Source organism: Hakea prostrata, chromosome 9, assembly GCF_041222555.1.
Source record: "Hakea prostrata isolate BN-2017 chromosome 9, UWA_Hpros_2, whole genome shotgun sequence".
Taxonomy (NCBI): domain Eukaryota; kingdom Viridiplantae; phylum Streptophyta; class Magnoliopsida; order Proteales; family Proteaceae; genus Hakea; species Hakea prostrata.
This window is the reverse complement of record NC_142608.1, coordinates 48024403-48043182: the sequence shown is the minus strand read 5'-3', so window position 1 is coordinate 48043182 and position 18780 is coordinate 48024403. Positions and strand designations below refer to the sequence as shown.

The 18780-nt window shown below is 37.4% G+C and overlaps 1 protein-coding gene and 1 pseudogene across 3 annotated transcripts in view; both read left to right on the top strand.

The window, feature by feature from the left end:
- Positions 1-466: 466 nt before the first annotated feature.
- LOC149005381 (disease resistance protein RML1A-like) lies at positions 467-17067 on the top strand. 2 transcript variants are annotated; one of them, XR_016175468.1, is made up of 6 exons: positions 467-1021; positions 5076-6171; positions 6291-6578; positions 6695-8997; positions 15856-15972; positions 16151-17067. XR_016175468.1 is itself a non-coding variant. In XM_089167794.1 (5 exons), the coding sequence occupies exons 1-4, from the start codon at positions 513-515 to the stop codon at positions 8981-8983; spliced, it is 4182 nt and encodes a 1393-aa protein (XP_089023920.1). In that variant the 5' UTR covers positions 467-512; the 3' UTR covers positions 8984-8997; positions 9224-10430. The 2 variants fall into 2 exon arrangements, 1 of the variants encoding a protein (XP_089023920.1); XM_089167794.1 differs by lacking the exons at positions 15856-15972; positions 16151-17067 and adding an exon at positions 9224-10430.
- Positions 16592-18780, top strand: part of LOC149005380 (disease resistance protein L6-like) — a 49261-nt pseudogene continuing 47072 nt past the window's right edge. The window contains exons 1-2 of the transcript XR_016169953.1: positions 16592-16691; positions 16810-16904. The product of XR_016169953.1 is annotated as a disease resistance protein L6-like (transcript). The remainder of the gene's footprint in view (positions 16692-16809; positions 16905-18780) is intronic.

Sequence of the window (18780 nt, the reverse complement as noted above, 5' to 3'; positions counted from 1 at the left end):
TTTTCTTGGTATGGTTAGTTATTATAGGTGCTTTATTGAGAATTTTTCTAGATTATCAGCCCCTGGTGAATTTTGCCAAAATATTTTACCTTTTAGTCGGTTAGCCCATTTGGGTTTCAAATTAAAAAAAAAAAAAATAAAAAAAAATATATTGGTGGAAGATGCTGTCAATTACTATGAGATTCAGATCTGTAAACAACTCTACATTTTTAAAACTTTCTTTTAGGATGAAACCAAAAAACATAAGTAACCCATGTGTATGAAACAACAAAAAGAGTCATCTATGGCGTGCAAGAAGAGAACTCACTAGTGATTCTCCATAAATATCAATTTTCAAAACTTAAAGCCATGTGATGATGCGAGTAAGTCACAAGTGATAATTTATAAAATTCTTTTAATGCGCTCAACAAACTGTTAGGACCTTTCACCAGGAAGAAGAAAAAAAGGCATCTTTATTATTGTTTTAGTTTCCATCAATATTCATATGAAGGCAAGCATTCTCCAAGCAATAGATGGAAAAAATGGCAGCAGCTCATCAGGCTTCTTCTTCTTCGTCAGCCACTTTTTCTGATTCTGCTACAAATTATGAAGTATTTTTAAGTTTTCATGGCAATGACGTGCGCAAAAGTTTTGCCGACCACCTCTACAAAGCCTTAACTAGAGCTGGAATTCGAACCTTCAGGGACTGCGAAGAACTTCAAAAGGGAAACAAGATTGAAAAGGAACTATTCACTGCAATCCAAGAATCAAGAGTATCCATTCCCATATTCTCTGAGAATTATCCATCGAGCAAGTGGTGTCTCAAAGAGCTAAGCCAGATTTTTGAATGCATAAGAACATTGAATCAGATAGTCATGCCTATTTTTTACAAAGTTGAACCAAGGGAGGTAAGAAACCAAACAGGAAAATATGGAAAGGCCTTTGAACAACACCAAATCAATATAGCATCCGACGTGCAAAAGTGGAAGGAGGCTATGAAAGAAGTTGGAGGATTGAATGGGTGGCATGTCAATGATGAAACGTAAGTCCAATAGTTAGTTCTGTTTTACTCAATTACAGTTTGTGTTCTACAAAATCATGATTAATCACCAATCAAAGGAAGCTTGATAATTTAATTTCCATTCATGTGATCAACTTGCATTTATTGTATGATATAAACAAACATACTAGAATTGATTATTGATAAAATCATACAAAATGATTCTTTTATGGCTTCTGGATTTCTCAATGCAAGCTTCCAAGATGTCTCAAGATTGGCATAAGCATGCTTGATCTTGGTTTTTGATTTTGAGTACCACATTTTCTGTGAAAACTGATTATTTTGATCTAGTCTAAGACTCTTTTTGGTATCTATTATCATTCTCATTTCTTAGTATTTTTTTAGGGTAAATATCATTTACCATCCCTTTTAGCTGAACAAATAGTATTTAGACCCCTTTCTAGTTGGATAATATCACTTACCTCCCCTCTTACTTAGCAAATATATCAAACACCTCCCCTCTGTTAACTTTTTCGGTTAAATTTAACTTTTACTATTAAATATTTTCTAAAACCCCAAACTACCCTTTGGCTAAAAATATATTTTTTAGTTTAAACCCTAAATTACCATAATCACCTTAGAGTTAAAATACTAAATTACCCTCAATTAAAATAATTGTTAAAAACTAAAATACCATAGTTAAAAATTACAACCCAAATTATCTTTAATAATTAAAACCCCAATGTACCCTTTTTTTTTTTAAATTTATCGAACAACTAAAAAAACACATACTACTTGATATCAAAATGCAATTTAAATTGAGATATTTTGGCCAAAACACCCTCAATTGATGTTATTTTTAAGATAATTTGGGTTTTAAGGATAGTATTTCGGTTTTAAACAATTATTTTAATTGAGGATAATTTAGTATTTTAACTGCTAAGGTGATTACAATAATTTAGGGTCTAAACTAAAAAAAAAAAAATTTCAGCCAATAGTAGTTTGGGATCTTAGAAAAATATTTAACGGTAAAAGTTAAATTTATGCGAGAAAGTTAATAGAAGTGAGGTGTTTGATATACTTGCTAGGTAAGAGGGGAAATAGTTGACATTATCAACTAAGAGGGAGTCTAAGTGTTATTTGTTCAGTTAAGATGGGAGATAAATGATATTTACCATATATTTTTTTATTTATTTTAAAGTATTTGGCATCTATTCTTAATTTTATTTTTATTAATAAATCTCCAAAATCTAAAATAAATTTTTTGTATTATCAATTATGTTAAGGGCATGTTTGGTTACATGAGTCTGGATATTTCAAATATCTAGAGATTTCCAATTTATAGATTTTAAATCTATGGAGTCATAATATAAAATTAGTTGTTTTGTTAACGGAATATGCAGAATGAAATCTGTGGATTCATTTGTGATTTTTGTTAATGTGCAAATGTTTAGCGTTTTTATAATAAGGATGACATCTTTGGATTTCACCACATACCCATTAATCTACAAATTCACGTTTTTTGTGTAAAATGAACATGATAATATCTAAAAATCTTGCATTCATGAATCCAGAGATTTCAAATATCTGAATTTATGTAAACAAACATACCCTAAATTTTTTTCATTTTCTTCATTTGTTTAGGTTTAGTGGCGTTTTTGGGGGGGGGGGGGGGGCCCCCCCCCCGGCTCCGGGGGGGGGGGGGGGGGGGGGGGGGGGGGGGGGGGGGGGGGGGGGGGGTCCCCCCCCCCCCCCCCCCCCCCCCCCCCCCCCCCCCCCCCCCCCCCCCCCCCCCCCCCCCCCCCCCCCCCCCCCCCCCCCCCCCCCCCCCCCCCCCCCCCCCCCCCCCCCCCCCCCCCCCCCCCCCCCCCCCCCCCCCCCCCCCCCCCCCCCCCCCCCCCCCCCCCCCCCCCCCCCCCCCCCCCCCCCCCCCCCCCCCCCCCCCCCCCCCCCCCCCCCCCCCCCCCCCCCCCCCCCCCCCCCCCCCCCCCCCCCCCCCCCCCCCCCCCCCCCCCCCCCCCCCCCCCCCCCCCCCCCCCCCCCCCCCCCCTTAAAGTTTTTCAAGTTAAATTGAGAGCAAAACGCTCAATGCCCATTCTTGTATGGAAACCAGATTTTCCCATCTTTTCTCGCTCTTAAATTTGCTTCTCTTTCTTAAACCATAATGCTACAAGAACAAAAGGGGAGTGATGCTCTCTCTCGGCAGATCTCCTTCAAATCGAATCTTCCTTCGACACTACGGTTTATGTGCGATTCTTCACAGCCTCAATGCTACTTTATTTGGAAATTTTGCTCTGGTGGTCGAAGAGAACTACCTTGCGAAAATCTTCTTGTTAAAGATTTCTTCCGGTTAGAGAACGTTAAATTTCTGAGACTGTAATTTCTCCGACCAGCTTTAATGATCTTGGATCTCCGCAAGCAGATGGGAATTCCCAGAGGAGGAATTGCAGTTGGGGTTGGTGATTTTCTTCTCTCTGTAAGAGCCTCCTGGAGTTGAAAGTCCTCCGACGACATGACTTGAAAAAAGAATTTCCAGGCCCTCTTCAATCTTGCCTCGTCTATTTCTGTCACATAATCTGCGGTGATCTCCTTCACTATGGTCGACGGAAGCATTAAAAGCATATAACAGAGCATCCGTACAAAACATTTTTCTACAAAACGCCAGAGATCCTTAGCCGGTCCAAAATTCTCGCTTCCTAATATGAAGTTACAGAGAAAGCAAATTTCCACAGCCATAAGATGACTACGTTGACATTCTGTTGATAGGGCTGGGCTGACTTGTAAAATTTTGCTACCGTATCTCTAATATCTTCTTGAGAGGACTTCGAACTGGGACACATAAAGGTCATCAGCAACTTCAATCTTTTCAGGGCTTAAAGGAATGCGAGCCTCCTGAAGTTGAATGTAAGCTAGTTTCAGAGCTGAAATACTATCAAATAGCTTTGAAATCACAGTAGTAGTAGCCGCATTTTCGCTTCCATCTATGATGTCTTCAATAGGACGGGGATGGATTTTCTGCTCATCAAATTCGACTTATCAATCAATTCCAATAATTTGGATTGGAATGAGGGTTTTGGATATCTCTCCATACCTGCTTCTTCTCCTCCTCGCTTTTTCTTCTATACTCTTCATCTGCCTTGTTTCTTTTCATTTCCCTATTCAAATGTCCAGAGCCTCAACATCTATATCCCTTGTTTGTTCGCTTATTCTTCTGATAGGTATGGATTATCAATTAGATCCTCTGTTAATCATACAATCAAATTCCTTATCTTTTTGCAATTTAAATCAGTTTGCTTGGTTTCTGGCGATTCTTGATTTCATGTTTCATAGGATTTTGTTTGTTGCATTCTTTTATAATTAATTAATTAATTGTTAATATTTTGATAATAGAGTTTTTTTATATTAATTTTTATTGTCATTTTTTAATAAATTTTCATTTTGACATACCAATCTTATTTTTCATTTTATAATTTATTCTCCAAAAAGTCACCATACCATTTTGCATTCTTGACCAAAAATGAATTCTTGTACTCATTTTTTTTTCAAATAGGCATAATAGAGAGTGAGAATTGATACCAAAAAGAGCCTTAAGTCTAGTTCAGACCATTGTTAGGTAATAGCATGTTTTAAAAATCTTGACATAATAAGTAATGTATGAAATTGTCATTGCATAAAGATACATCTACATTTATTTAGAATATCCGTAATAATGATGTACTTTTGGTTGACATATGCTATTATTTTCTATATGAGATTGAGATTGATGAACTACCTATCAAAATTCATCAGACATACGTGTTTAAACTTAATTAATCTTAGATGTAGAGAACTGAAAAATGCAAAATGATTTCACACTGGGAGCCATATTGATTGTAAGTGACCATGAAGGCTTGAGAACTAGAAATTAATTGCAAATTAGAAAGATTAGTTTGCTAATTGATTTTAACTAAGATAAATACAAAGAACTTAATGAAAAAGACAGCATACAAATGCATAGGAAGAGCTCCATAATATACTTAGCATAATTTGAATTCTTTTATTCATTTTCCTATTTATAGTGCTCATCCTTTGTTTTTTTCCCTTTTGAATTCTGCAGATATGAAGGAGAGGTATTACTAGAAGTTGTTGAAAAAGTTTATGATAAATTGAACAAGAAACCTTTTAGTGAGAATAACAACTTAGTTGGAGCCGAATCTCGTTTAAGAGAAATATTGAAACTTTTAGACATTGAATCTGACAGCAGAAAAATTATCGGGATCCATGGCATTGGAGGCATTGGAAAAACAACAATCGCTAAGGCTGTCTACCGTGAAGTCTTTAATCACTTTGAAGGGCATAGCTTTATTGCAAATGTTCGAGAAGCTGCTCAACAACATAATGGACTTGTTGTTTTGCAAAGACAACTTTTATGGGATACTTTGAAGTATGAAGGTCGAAATATTACTATTAAAGATGTTGGGGCCAAAGTGATCAAAGAAAGGTTATGTTCCAAAAAGGTCCTTATTGTCCTAGATGATGTGGATAAAAAAGATCAAGTAGAATGTTTTGTTGATCGTGAATGGTTTGGTGTGGGAAGCAAAATCATTATCACAACCAGAGATAAACATATTTTAGACTTTTGGAAATCAGATGGAATTTATGAGCCACAGCTAATGGATACAAATGAATCTCTTCAACTTTTCAGCCATCATGCGTTCAAAAGCCACAAACCTCCATATGACTTTTTGGATTTGTCAAAAGCTATGATAGAATCTACTGGAGGACTTCCATTAGCACTTCAAATTGTAGGTTCATCTTTATATTTAAAGGGAAAACCAGTGTGGAAAGCTATGCTAAAGAAGCTACAAAAAGTTCCAAATAGTGATGTCATGGACAGATTGAGAATAAGTTTTGACGGATTAGATGATGAGGAGAAACAAATGTTTCTTGATATTGCCTGTTTTTTCATTGGCATGTATGCAAAAATTGTTTGTTACATATGGGAAGGTTGTGGTTTTCATCCTATAGTAGCACTTGATTCACTTCAGCAAAGGTCTTTGGTAACAATTAGTGAAGGAGGGGCACTAAGGATGCATGATTTGCTTCGGGATCTCGGAAGGAATATTGTTTGTCAAGAGAATGCTAATGAGCCAGGGAAGCGTACGCGAATATGGTATCAAGAGGATGTCTTGGAAGTATTGCACACGCAAGTGGTAGGTACTGAATAAAATTTGGTTATTTTTCTATGATGACCTTGTGAATCAGGTTTTTGATGGATTTTTTTTTGGGTGGTGGGGGGTGGGGTGGGGGTGTTATATGTATGTATGTGCAGGGAACAAGTACTGTCATAGGACTCTCCATTGATTTTAGAAGTCTATCAGAGAATGAAGGCTTGAGGAGTGAAGGATTTGTTGGAATGACACGTTTAAGGTTAGTCCAAATTGATTTTTCAAAGTTCTCTTGGAACTTCACTCATTCATTTTCAGAATTGAGGTGGCTTAGTTGGAAAGGATGTCCCAACCAATGCATCCAAACTGCTTTTAGTCCACGTAAATTGGTGGTTCTTGATCTATCTCATAGTGATATCACAGCTGATTGGATGGGTTGGAACTACCTTAAGGTCTTTCTTAAACCTCTCTCTCTTTTATTTAGTTTTTTTATCTCAAAATTCTATAAAAGACAAAAACCTTATTATGTTATTTAGAAAAGTAAACTTGTATTTTTTTAATTTTGCAGATGGCCAAAAATTTAAAAGTTGTAGATTTGTCAAATTGTCATCAACTGTCTAGGACTCCTGATCTTTCTGCAAATCAACTTCTGGAGGTATTGCATTTTGGACATTGTTTGAAATTGGATGAGATTGATACATCCATTTGTCGTCTCACAAACTTGGTCATATTAGACATGAGTGATTGCCGCAGGGTAAGGGATTTGCCATGTCAAATTGGTAAGTTGACTAGACTCCAAGTACTCAATTTACAGCACACAAGACTGAAGAAGTTGCCAGAGAATTTGGGCCTTTTGGTATCCTTGAAAGACCTTAAATTAGGGCTTTTGGGGAGTGCAGTGGACCTTTCAGTTAAAATTTCTCAGTTGACCACTCTGAAAAGCCTTGATTTATCATTATGTGACAGCTTGAAAAGGATCTCATGTCTTCCCTCAAGTCTCACCAGCCTTGTAGTTGCATTCTGCGGTTCAATTCATAATATCTCAGGTCTTCCCTCAAGTTTGACTAGTCTAAGAGTCAAACATTGCTGGTCACTTGTCAAAGTATCAAGTACGTCAAGAGGCTTGAGAAATTTAAAGACATTGTGTCTTTCTCATTGTAACCGCCTAAACGAAGTTGAAGGCTTTGACTACAAGTTGGACTCCCTGGAGCACTTCAGCATTGTATGGTGCGAGTCATTGCGAAAGTTACCAAATCTGAGGGGCTCAAAATATCTAAGGGCTTTGAGGATTTCTAGGAATAACTTCATATCTGATTTTGAAGGTCTGGAGGGAATGGACTCTCTCGAGGTGTTGCAAATAGAGTGGTGCAAGTCATTAAGGAAAATACCATGCCTGCAAGATTCGAAGAGGCTGAGGATACTAAACATCAGAGGATGTGTGCAAATATTAGATTTAACGATTGCTGATTGCTGCCACTCGATGGAATTAGATATTGAAAATCTGGATAAACTAAATGAGATTCCATGCCTCGACATGAGATTGGGGTCCTTGCGAAGATTGAGAATAGAAAGCTGCAATAATCTACGAGAGATTCATGGCATCAATGGATTGGAGAACTTAGAGGAATTGATTATCAGTGGGTGTGATTCCTTGGAAAGATTACCTGCTGATCTGTCAAACCTTAAGAAGTTAAGGCACCTAGAGATTGAAGGCTGCGAGAAGCTAAATGAGATGAAGGAATTGAATATCAGTTGCTGTAAATTCTTAGAGGATTTGGAGATCAGTAGATTCAGTTACTTGGAAAGATTATCCAATCTCTCTGTCTTAAAGAAGTTGAGTAGTCTTCGTATTGAAGGCTGCAACAATGTAAAGGAGATTCTCGGTGTTGGTGAATTGGTATCCTTATTGCATTTGCATATAAGTGGGTGTCAGTCATTAAGAAAATTACCAGATCTGTCAAATTTGGGAAAGTTGGTAGACCTGCGTATTAAAGATTGTAAGATTTTAACCGAGATTCATGGAGTTGATAGATTGGAGTCCTTATTGAATTTCCATGTAAGTGGCTGTGAGTCCCTAACAAGATTAATGGACCTGTCAAATTTGCAAAGGTTGATCGGGCTACGAATTGAAGGTCATAAGATTCTAAGCAAGATTTACGGGGTTGACACATTGGAATCCTTATTGAATTTGCACATAAGCAGCTGTGAGTCCATAGAAAGCTTGCCGAATCTGTCAAATTTGAAAATGTTGAAGTGGCTACATATTGAAGGTTTGAAGATTCTAACCAAGATCCATGGAGTCGACAGATTGGAATCCTTGAAAGGTTTGCATATAAGGGGCTGTGAGTCCTTAGAATGCTTGCCAAATCTGTCAAATTTGGAAAGTTTGGAACTCCTGTACATTGAAGGTTGTAAGAATTGTACCAAGATTCACGGTGTTGATTCCTTAGAAATATTACCAGATCTGTCAAACTTGAAAAAGTTGACCGAATTAGGTATTGAAGGTTTTAAGAATCTTACCAAGGTTCAGGGCATTGACATATTGGAATCCTTGATGTATTTGAACATAACTGGGTGTGAGTCCTTGAAAATATTACCCAATCTTTTTAATTTAAAGAAGCTAAAAGCCAAGGACTGCAAGAAGCTTACTACAATTCAAGCTGGTAATAATCCATTGAAATCTTTGATAGAATTGGATGTTAGTGGGTGTATATCCTTGGAAAAATTACCAGATTGTGTAAAATCTGACGTATTGGAGAAACTAAATGGGGTGTACTGCTTTCACCTAGATGAGATTGATCGAATAAAGCTCTTGATTGACGGTGGGTGCTCAAAGTTACAGCTGCCTTTGTCATGAAAAATTTAAGCAAGGTATTTCTGCCTCTATGTCAACTGAATCTGACTTTTTTTGCATTTAAATTGAATAACGTAGTTGAGTTGCAAATTCCATAGATTCTATTTTTTCTTTTTCATTTCTAGAATTGGTTCTAAGACAATAATTCTCATAAGTTTTGTTTTCTATTCAAAATTTTCTTAGACAATATGTTGTCTTTTACCCACTCATCCTCTGGTTTTAATAAGACAGTAGTTATTACAGGTGTGTTTGTCAAGTCGAAAATCTGTTGCCTTTTTGTGGAAGATTCGGAGCTGTAAAGAAGGTAGGGATTTGATACAGAGTCTTGAAGAAAAACAAAGTAAAAAAGATCCATTCAATGCAACCCCTTTTAATATGTCAATGCAACTTGTGCTAGGAAAAGATTCAGCAGGTTACTTTATAGAGCATTTCTCAATTCATTAATTCATGCATACTGTGCTCATGGATCCTGATTTCTCTACTGTTGTTTTTATGCATCTCGTACATGACTTGGATTATGAATTGTCAGAAAACTGTATATTGTTAGAGGCATACAGTGATATCTATATCAAACTTTCAAGAAGAGGTGGTGGTGTTTCATTGTCCATATAATGACAGCTGTTTGGGGCCCATTGTATTATTGTTTATATTATCATAAAATCTTTTCTTTTAGTCAAATATACGCAACTAAAATGAAATCAGATTACGGACTCAATGACATGTGGAAACTTTCCTACCATTCATGTAGGTATTGAATCAACTGCCTAGAGAAATAAGAAATAACAACTAGGAGTTAGAGTAAACCCAAAGAACTTTATCTAGAAAAATGCATCATAACATAAAGTTGCAGAATCAAGTGGCCAAATTGAAGAAATGATGAAAGAAAAAAAACATGAAGGGTTTGAGAGTAAAGAAACAAAATAAAGAGTTGTTCGGAAAAAGAAACTAGATGAAGCAAGAGACATAAAAGAAGTGCAGAGGCTTTTGACAGTATGGCTATACAATCGTTGGGTTCAATTAATGTTGTAATGATGACCAATACTAACTTCTACATTTCTAATTGTGATTGACACTTCACTTTACCATCTGTCTAATTGTATAGGTATTTTGTTTTCTAAATTTCACATTTAAGCAGTCCCATAGTTCCACCAATGTCGTTTAGAGAATGATGAAATCTTGTGTCTTCTTTCCTTCCTTTCAAATTGAGTAATTATTGATTTGTATTTCATTTTTTGTGAATTATGTTCTTTGATACACAGTGGTTCCAGACTTGAGACCCAAAGTAGGTAGAACTTGATGCCATAATGACAAAGAATCAAGGCCAAACAGAAAAATTGAGAACTCTGTCTCTCAAAAGTTTTTTCAGAAACAACAATATTCTGCATTTTTCAAAAGACGCAGAAAACACAACTTTATGGTGCCAAGAGACCCTAAAATGGGGGGGGGGGGGGGGAATACAAAATTACAAAAATGCCACTGAAAACAATTTAAAATGCCCAAAACGCCCTCGAAACCATCCTGAAATGCAAAAAAACGACGTCCATCACCCGAAGTGAAGAGTGCTTCTCAGAAGCTCATTTTGGTTCAACATGATGAATTTCATCCCATTCCGAGTTTGGGACCTTGAGTTACCCCATATGCTTCATTCTCTCCTGCTAGGAAAAGATTCGTCCTCGAATCTGCTTCATCTTCTCTTGTATCAATCACTTCAGGTGTTGCTTTTTCTAAATGGTAACGTGACAAATCTACTACATTAAAATTGCTAGAAACATTGTACTCACCAGGCAATTTAGTCTTGCAAGCGTTATCATTGATGCGCTCAAGAACTTTGAATGACCTATCAGCTCTAGGATGTAATTTGCCAAACTTGCCTACTGGGAAACACTCTCGCCTGAGATAAATCCACACTAAATCACCTTCTTTGAAGACAACCCTTTTTCTGAGCTTATCTACCTGTTGTTTGTACTTCATATTTTGTTTATTGATACGATCATGAATTTGTGAATGTTTAGCTTGCTCTTCTGTTTTTGATCTACGTAGCTTGCTCTTCTGCATTTGAACTAAATTGCTTGTGAACTGGCAATGCTGTAAGTCTAAAGGAGTAATTGGATTCCGCCCATAAACTATCTCAAAGGGACTCTTGCCTATAGTGCGATTCTGTGACATGTTGTAGGCAAATTCTGCTTGAGGTATTACCAAGTCCCATTGGTGCAGACTATCTCCAATCAAACTGCGCAATAAATTGCCTAAGCTTTGATTAACAACTTTTGTCTTTCCATCTATCTGAGGATGGTGAGAGGAGCTAAACTACAGCTTGGTTCCCAACTATCTCCACAGCTTGTCTATTAATGTACTTCAACGCCTCATAATCAAAATATAAAATGAACTCTTTTGAAACTAGGTAATGCCTCCAATGCTCCAAACTTCTCACTATAGCATAAAATTCTTTGTCATAAGTTGAATATCTTCTTTTAGCCTCATTCAACTTTTGACTAAAGAATGCCATAGGTTTACTTCTCTGACTCAAGACACCCCTAATACCAACTCCTAAACCATTACAATGCACCTTGAAAGCTTCATTAAAATCTAGCAGCACTAAAACTGGGGCTTCAGCCACTTTCTGCTTCAACAAATGGAATCCAGCTTCGGCCTCCTTAGTCCACATAAATTTGCCTCCCTTAATACAATCCGTAATAGGTGCAATGATGGTGCTAAAATTGAGAATAAACTTGCGAAATGATGCCAGCTCATGAAGATTCATTGGCACTTTCCAGTTTGTAATTGCCTCTATCTTGCTAGGATCCATCTATATGCCATCTTTTGATATAATATACCCCTTGAAGGTCACATAATTAGATAAAAATTGACACTTTTTTATATTGGCATATAACTTCTGCTCCCTCAAAGTCCCAAACACTCTCTTCAAATGCTACAAATGTTCTTTGATCGAAGCACCATATATCAGAATGTCATCAAAGTAAACAACAACAAACTAACCTATAAAAGGAAGAAAAACCTGATTCATCAGTCTCATGAAAGTGCTTGGTGCGTTGGACAACTCAAAGGGCATGACCATCCACTCATATAGACCATCTCTTGTCTTAAATATTGTCTTATGCTCATCTCCAAGTCACAACCAAATTTGGTGATAACCACTTCTCATATCTATTTTTGAAAAGACAGTTGCTCCATGTAACTAATCAATTAAATCATCGAATTGAGGGATAGGAAATCGATACTTGATTGTGATTTTATTGAAAACCCTACTTTCGATGCACATTCTCCAAGACCTGTCTTTCTTGGGCACCAATAAAGTTGGAACTACGTAAGGACTCATGCTCTCTCAGACTGCTCCTTTCTTTAATAGTTCTTGCACTTGCCTTTGCATCTCCTTATGTTTTTTGGGACTCATTCTGTAGGCTACTTTATTGGGGATAACAGATCCTAGAATGAAATCAATCCAATGTTAAATGTCTTGCATAGGTGACAACCCTATTAGTATCTCTTCTAGTACAACATCAACAAATTCCTCAAGCAAAGACATGACTTGTAAAGGAATTTCTAGACTGTTAGAATTTTGTTCCATCACAACACATGCAAAAATCTTAGGTGTTTTAACTACCTCCTCCTGGAACTCTGACCTGGACAACATACTATTCTTTGCCTCTTTTTTTAAATTTGAAGGACCAAGTGTAATGGTTTTACCATCCTTCTTGAAGGTGTAGGTGTTCTTGAATCCATCATGTTGTCTTTCTATCAAATTGCCATGACCTTCCTAACAACATATAACAAGCATCCATGGGGATCACATCACACTATATTTCATTAACATATTTCTTCTCAATGGAAAACTACACAAGACATCTTTTTGTCACTTCACCTCGTTCCCTTTCTTAAGCCATGATAGCTTATATGGTTGAGGATGATCCACTATTTTTAGTTGCAACTTTTCCACCATGGTAATGGACACCACATTCTTGCAATTCCCTTCATCAATAATCATACTGCAAACTTTTCCTTTACTAGTGCATTTAGTATGAAAGATGTTATGCCTAAGCCACGATTCATCATTTGCTACAATAGTGTTTTAAACTCTTTTAACAACTAGGGACTCACCAGTATCCGCATAAAGGATCTCCTCCTCACTTGGATTATCACCCTCTTCTTCACCATCAGATTCATCAAAGACTGGGGTGTTGTCAAAGTTTGGGTTATCAACTAAGGTCACAACCTGTCGGTTTGGGCAATCAGCAGCAAAATGCTCAATTCCCTGACACTTGAAACATCGCTTGGCTGCAACTTCTCCCTTGCTAGTTCCACTACTTTGACCCTCTTTGGATGTTGCAGGTTTAGAATTCGCACCCTTAACTGTTGATAGTGTTGAACTCGCTACAGAATTTCCTTATTTGTTTGGAAATCTATTCTGGAATTTGTTCCTAGAACTATTGCCCTTTCTCTTGCACTGTCCTTAAACTTTCAAAGCCAATTCACACACATCCTCATAAGTTTAATACTATTGCAACTAAACAACATCTAAGATTTCAAATCACAGCCCTGCTAAATATCAAGCAATAGTTTATTCATCTTCCTTTGCCACTTCACACCGCATTGGCAAGCGATCAAACTCATTAGTATATTGTTTGACAGTGGAGTCTTTCTGCTGAACATTATGGTACTCAATGAACGCATCATGTTTAGAATGAGTGGGTAAACTTTTTTTTTTTTTTTTTTTTTTGCAGTAACTTCTTCATCTTACCCCATCTATCTATCTTTGCCTTTCCTTCTCTAGCTCGTTGCTTCTTAACATGTTCTCACCATACAGAAGCATGTTTTCCCAGTTTAATGGATACTAATTTAACCTTTTGAGCCTCAATAAATTCTTTTATATCAAAAATTCATTCCACTATATGTAACCAATCAATGAACTCATTAAGATGAGCCTTACCTTCAAAATCAGGAATTTGATCTTCATTCCGATGTATTGAAAAGGGTTTTGTGCTCTCCGATTCTGTCCACAATTCAGATTGGAAAAAGGATTGACGCTCTCTTCTTCTTCATCAAAGACGCCCTCCAATTCTCTCCTTCTTCAAAGTGAGATTGGAGATCCAACCTGGCATGCGCAAGTTGTCTTTCCAAATCTTGGATTTGTCTTCACTGCTCTTCAAGTTCTATGTCTCGCAAATCTCTGTGAGGCGATTGTTTGTCTGCTTCAGAAATGCCTCCACATCTCCTACCTCTATGAGCACCTCGCCACCCCTGACCACCGCAATTCTATTAAACCATTGGTAGAAGCAACCAAGTGCTCTGATACCAAATGATGCCGAAACAATAAAGAATCAAGGCCAAATGAAAGAATGGATTGAAAAATGGAGAACTCTTATCTCTCAAAAGTTTCTTCCGCAATAACAATATTCTACTGCTTTCAAAAGACGTAGAAAACACGACTTATAGTGCCAAGAAACCCTAAAACGGAAGAAAAAACAAAAAATTACTAAAATGCCACTGCAAATGGTAAAAAGCCCAGAACGCCCTTAAGCTTGTTTCAGATCAACATGACAAATTTCATTCCATTCCGAGTCTAGGACCCTGAGTTTACCCCATGTGCCACCCCATATGCATTAGAACTTGATTTAACAGTAGTATTACATGCTATATTTTTGTTCTTACAGTGACATAAATTTGATTCCTCAAATTGGATTTGTGTAGGCCTCTGTTCCAGTTTCTACATTTCAGTATGCCGATAAAGTTGGGATTGGTAGTAGCAAATAAGAATAGAAATGTTTTTTCTTTGGTACGTGGCTTCAACGAATAATGGAGTAGAGAATGGTTGAACAACATTTTGTTCTCACATTTGATTCCCTTTAAGTCGTATCATGATAGCTATCCAAAATAATGTTGTTGGATGAAATTTTCATTTTCTTAATATTTGTTTTCATGAAAATTACGTTTTGATTACTTAGCAAAATTATTAGTTACAGAGCAAAGACACTACCAGGGAAATCTATTCAACTGCAAATTTGCTCAATGTAGGGCTGTTTCTCAGCTTTTCTTTCAGCAAAGTTTAAAATTGTACAGCTTGGATATGATTTTGATGAATTATAGAGGCTATTGTATTCGAGCTTTAAATTTCATATTTCTGAGCCATCATAATTTGTTGGAGTAATTTTCCTTAGGTACCTAAGATAAATCCAAAGGGTACTTGATTCCCAATACATGTGATTCATGATTTTTGGTTTGCATAAACTTCACTGTGTTCCATTTGATGATGGATGATTAATATGTTTTTGGTCTTTTTTTCAGTGCTAGATGATCATGGTTTCAATCTGAAGCAACTTCTGTTGGTGATTGTTATCACTAACTCATTGCCATTTATATCACACCACAACTAAGTTATTGTATATAGCCTGCCTTGATATATCTCTCCTCCTCCATGCTCTCGTATTCTCTCTCTCTAGGTACTTTCCTTATCAAAAACTTCTAAAAGAATCTATGGCCTCTTCCCTCTACAAGGCCAACCCTCTTTGCATCCTTCTGTCTGAGCTTGTGACAAGTTAAGAGATATGACACTCCTTAGCCCTTGGTTTTCTGAACATTGGAAATCTTATTTCCTGTTCTCATAATATTTATCAGGACTTACAGATTTGAGGTTTCTTGTAACAGTTTCCTGATATGGCATGGTCATCAGGAATCACAGATTCCATCAATACTATTAGGATGTCAATTGGCATGTGCTATTATTCTATCATGTGTTTTATTGGTAAGCCATCAACCAACTGAGCAGGATAAAGAACAAGTGGTTGTACCTATTGTTTGGTGGTTTTGATTAACAGAATAAATAAGATTTCTTTGTTCCTTTGTTTTATTTGTGTTTGCAGGATCTGCTGCTTTGTTGGCTTTGATCTAAGCTTTTGAATTGGTTCATTTCTGTTTTGGTTATCACTTGTTACTGTATCTGGGACTCAAGAAATAAAAAACTGTTTCATCAGTCAAAGGTAACTCCTCCTGCTATGCTTTCTATAGTTTTCTACTGGCAAAAACCTGTGAATATTTTGCCTCCTAGTCTTGATGTAAACCAAACTTGCCCTGACTGGTCACCAAGCATCCCTTTACAGCTAAATATTTTTGAACATCAGTGGCCTGTAGTGACTGACCCAGTACTATGGTTTGCAGGTTTATCCTCCAGTCATTAGAGACTAGTTTGTGGGGTTTTTGCTTTGTGAAACAAGAAACTTGTTTTCTTAATCAGGGAGATGTTCTTGCAGCTGTTGTAGGTTGACTTTTAGAAGCGGTGCTTCAGGACCTAGATGCGGGAAATCAATCTCTTATGATCCAAACTGATTTCCCTAACTTCGAAATTTTGTTACCAGAATCAAGATTTCCATGTCTTTATTATCTAAATTCACAGTTGTTACATATTACTACTGCTTTTCCAAGCTCCAGTGTATTTGTGGATTGTGACTTGGCTTTGATGCTATATGTTATCAGATGTGCTGTCTTGGCCTTACACCATGGCACAAAGTATTATTCACAAAATCATGGTATGGCCTGTGGCCTTCCACATTTTTTGGGGTTCAAAAAACACTCAACTGACCGAATAGTGATTCAGCTTGGATGCGATTAGATGTGATTATCAGTCTCCCAGATTCAGCATGTTCAAGTGGAGTTAGAAATCCTTCTGGTCTTCTTTGTCAAGCTGTGGACTTGAAAGCAGGTTCATTGCAGCTTGGATGCAATTAGATGTGATTATCATAGTCTCCCAGATTCAGCATATTCAAGTGGAGTTAGAAATCCTTCTGGTCTCCTTTGTGAAGCTTTGGACTTGAAAGCAGGTTCATTGCAAGCTGTGAAGTTTGATTTCAAAATTCTGGTGGGGGAAATAGATTGCCTGTGGTTAAGCTCCAGCTTTGCCATTGAGATTATGATTGTATTTAGGAAATTCTCCATCTGAAGAGCCTCTCAATTCTTGATGTTTCTCCTCTGTTCCAACATCTTCCAATATTAGTGGATTCCTTGTCTAGGTTGACCCTCTTGGTTGAGTTTTCAAACTGTTGAACTGTGTACAAGTCAGTGGCTTCTGACTCTTTGTAATCCGGATGCTTATGTTCGTTGCTACGTTCAATGAATTTTGTTTTTAACATTTCCTAATGGTAGTCTTCAAGAAATTTGTAAATTGGAATGACTTGAGCTTTGGGTTGAGAGCTTGATCCTGATCTTTCCCCTACCCAAAAAAAAATTATGGGAATAAAGTGGATCAAGCTCAAAAGAATTGATGCTCTCAACCCAAAACTTAGGCAATGAACCAGCATTGACCAAGATAGATGCACCCGAATCAATCTCAAGTGAAGACGTATTAGAGAGGGGGCAAGTGGACACCAAAGGAACTGAGAAGGAAGGTGCAGAGTGATGAGGTTAGGATCTATTAAGAAATGGAAATAAGGATTCATCAAAGATCACATGGTGGTATAATGGTATTACCAGTAGTGGGATTAAAAAGTTAAAGCCATGGTGGTGAAAAATATATCCAGTGAATACCCGAGGATGAGATCTAAACTCAAGTTTATGCTTATGAAGAGGTGTCAATGGAGGAAAACAGCAACAGCCAAAAGCTCGAAGAAACAAATAGTCAGGATGGCAATGAAACAATTTGTGATTAGACCCATTTCCACAATTTGGCAATGTTTTCGCTCTACCCTTTCATTTTGCTCAGAGGTATGAGGACAGGATAACCTATGAGTTATCCCACATGAATGCAAATATCAAGAAAACCTCCCTGAATTCCCCTCCCCAGTCAAACTGAAAAGACTTAATAGTGGTGAAGAACTGGTTTTCAACAAGTTTCTTCAAAATATGAAACACAGCAGTGCATCAGACTTGTGAGTGATGGTGTCGAGCCAAGTATATCTAGTTATCTACAAATGACACATATAATATCTAAAACCACCAACAGAAGCAACATGGGCAGGGCCCCAAAGATCAGAAAAATACAAGTTACAGCGGTGCTGTTGTGTGAGTGGAACAGTGTGTAAAAGGAAGTTTGTGAGACTTCCCAACTTGACAAGCAGAGCAAATAGTTTAGTAACGGTTCCATTAACAATCCTTACATTAGGAAGCTTAAAAGCAAAAATCGACTGATCAACAATTCTAGCACTAGCATGACAGAACCATAAATGCCAGAGGTTGTGAGAAGCTCGAACTGCAGTCTTTAGTCTTCAGGGCAGCAGGCAAGTGGTAGACTCCTTTCTCAAAGGGACTTGTCAAAAGGTGGCGCCCTAAGAATTGATCCTTAACATGAAAGCAATTGGGATGGAATTCAAAAAAGACAGTTATCAGTGGCAAATTGATGAACTGAAAACAAACTTTGAGAAGCAGATGGTTCATGTAACACATCGCGAAGAAGAAAATCAGAAGAGCGCGCCCATGTGAAGTAGAGAATCATCAGTGTTGTATTGGAATGCCCGAACCATCACCTATGTGAATTGAGTTAGATCCAGTGTTCACAGAGGGAGAGGATATCACACCAAGATCAGGGGAAATATGATGAGATGCCCCAGGGTCTGGAATCCAGGAGGTAACACCTCATGAAGTAGAAGGACTGGCAAAATTAACCTGAGGATTCTCAGCAGCATAGCGATTGTAACAAAATTTAACAAGAAGCGATTGCATATCTTCTGTGGTGAGAGCTAGGAAGCCAAATTATTTGTTCAATCTCTGAATCACGGATTACACCCTAAAGAGTGGCCCTCAAGGAAGGGAAAGGTTCTAATTTCCAATTTTCAAGAAATGATTAGTTCTCTGAGACA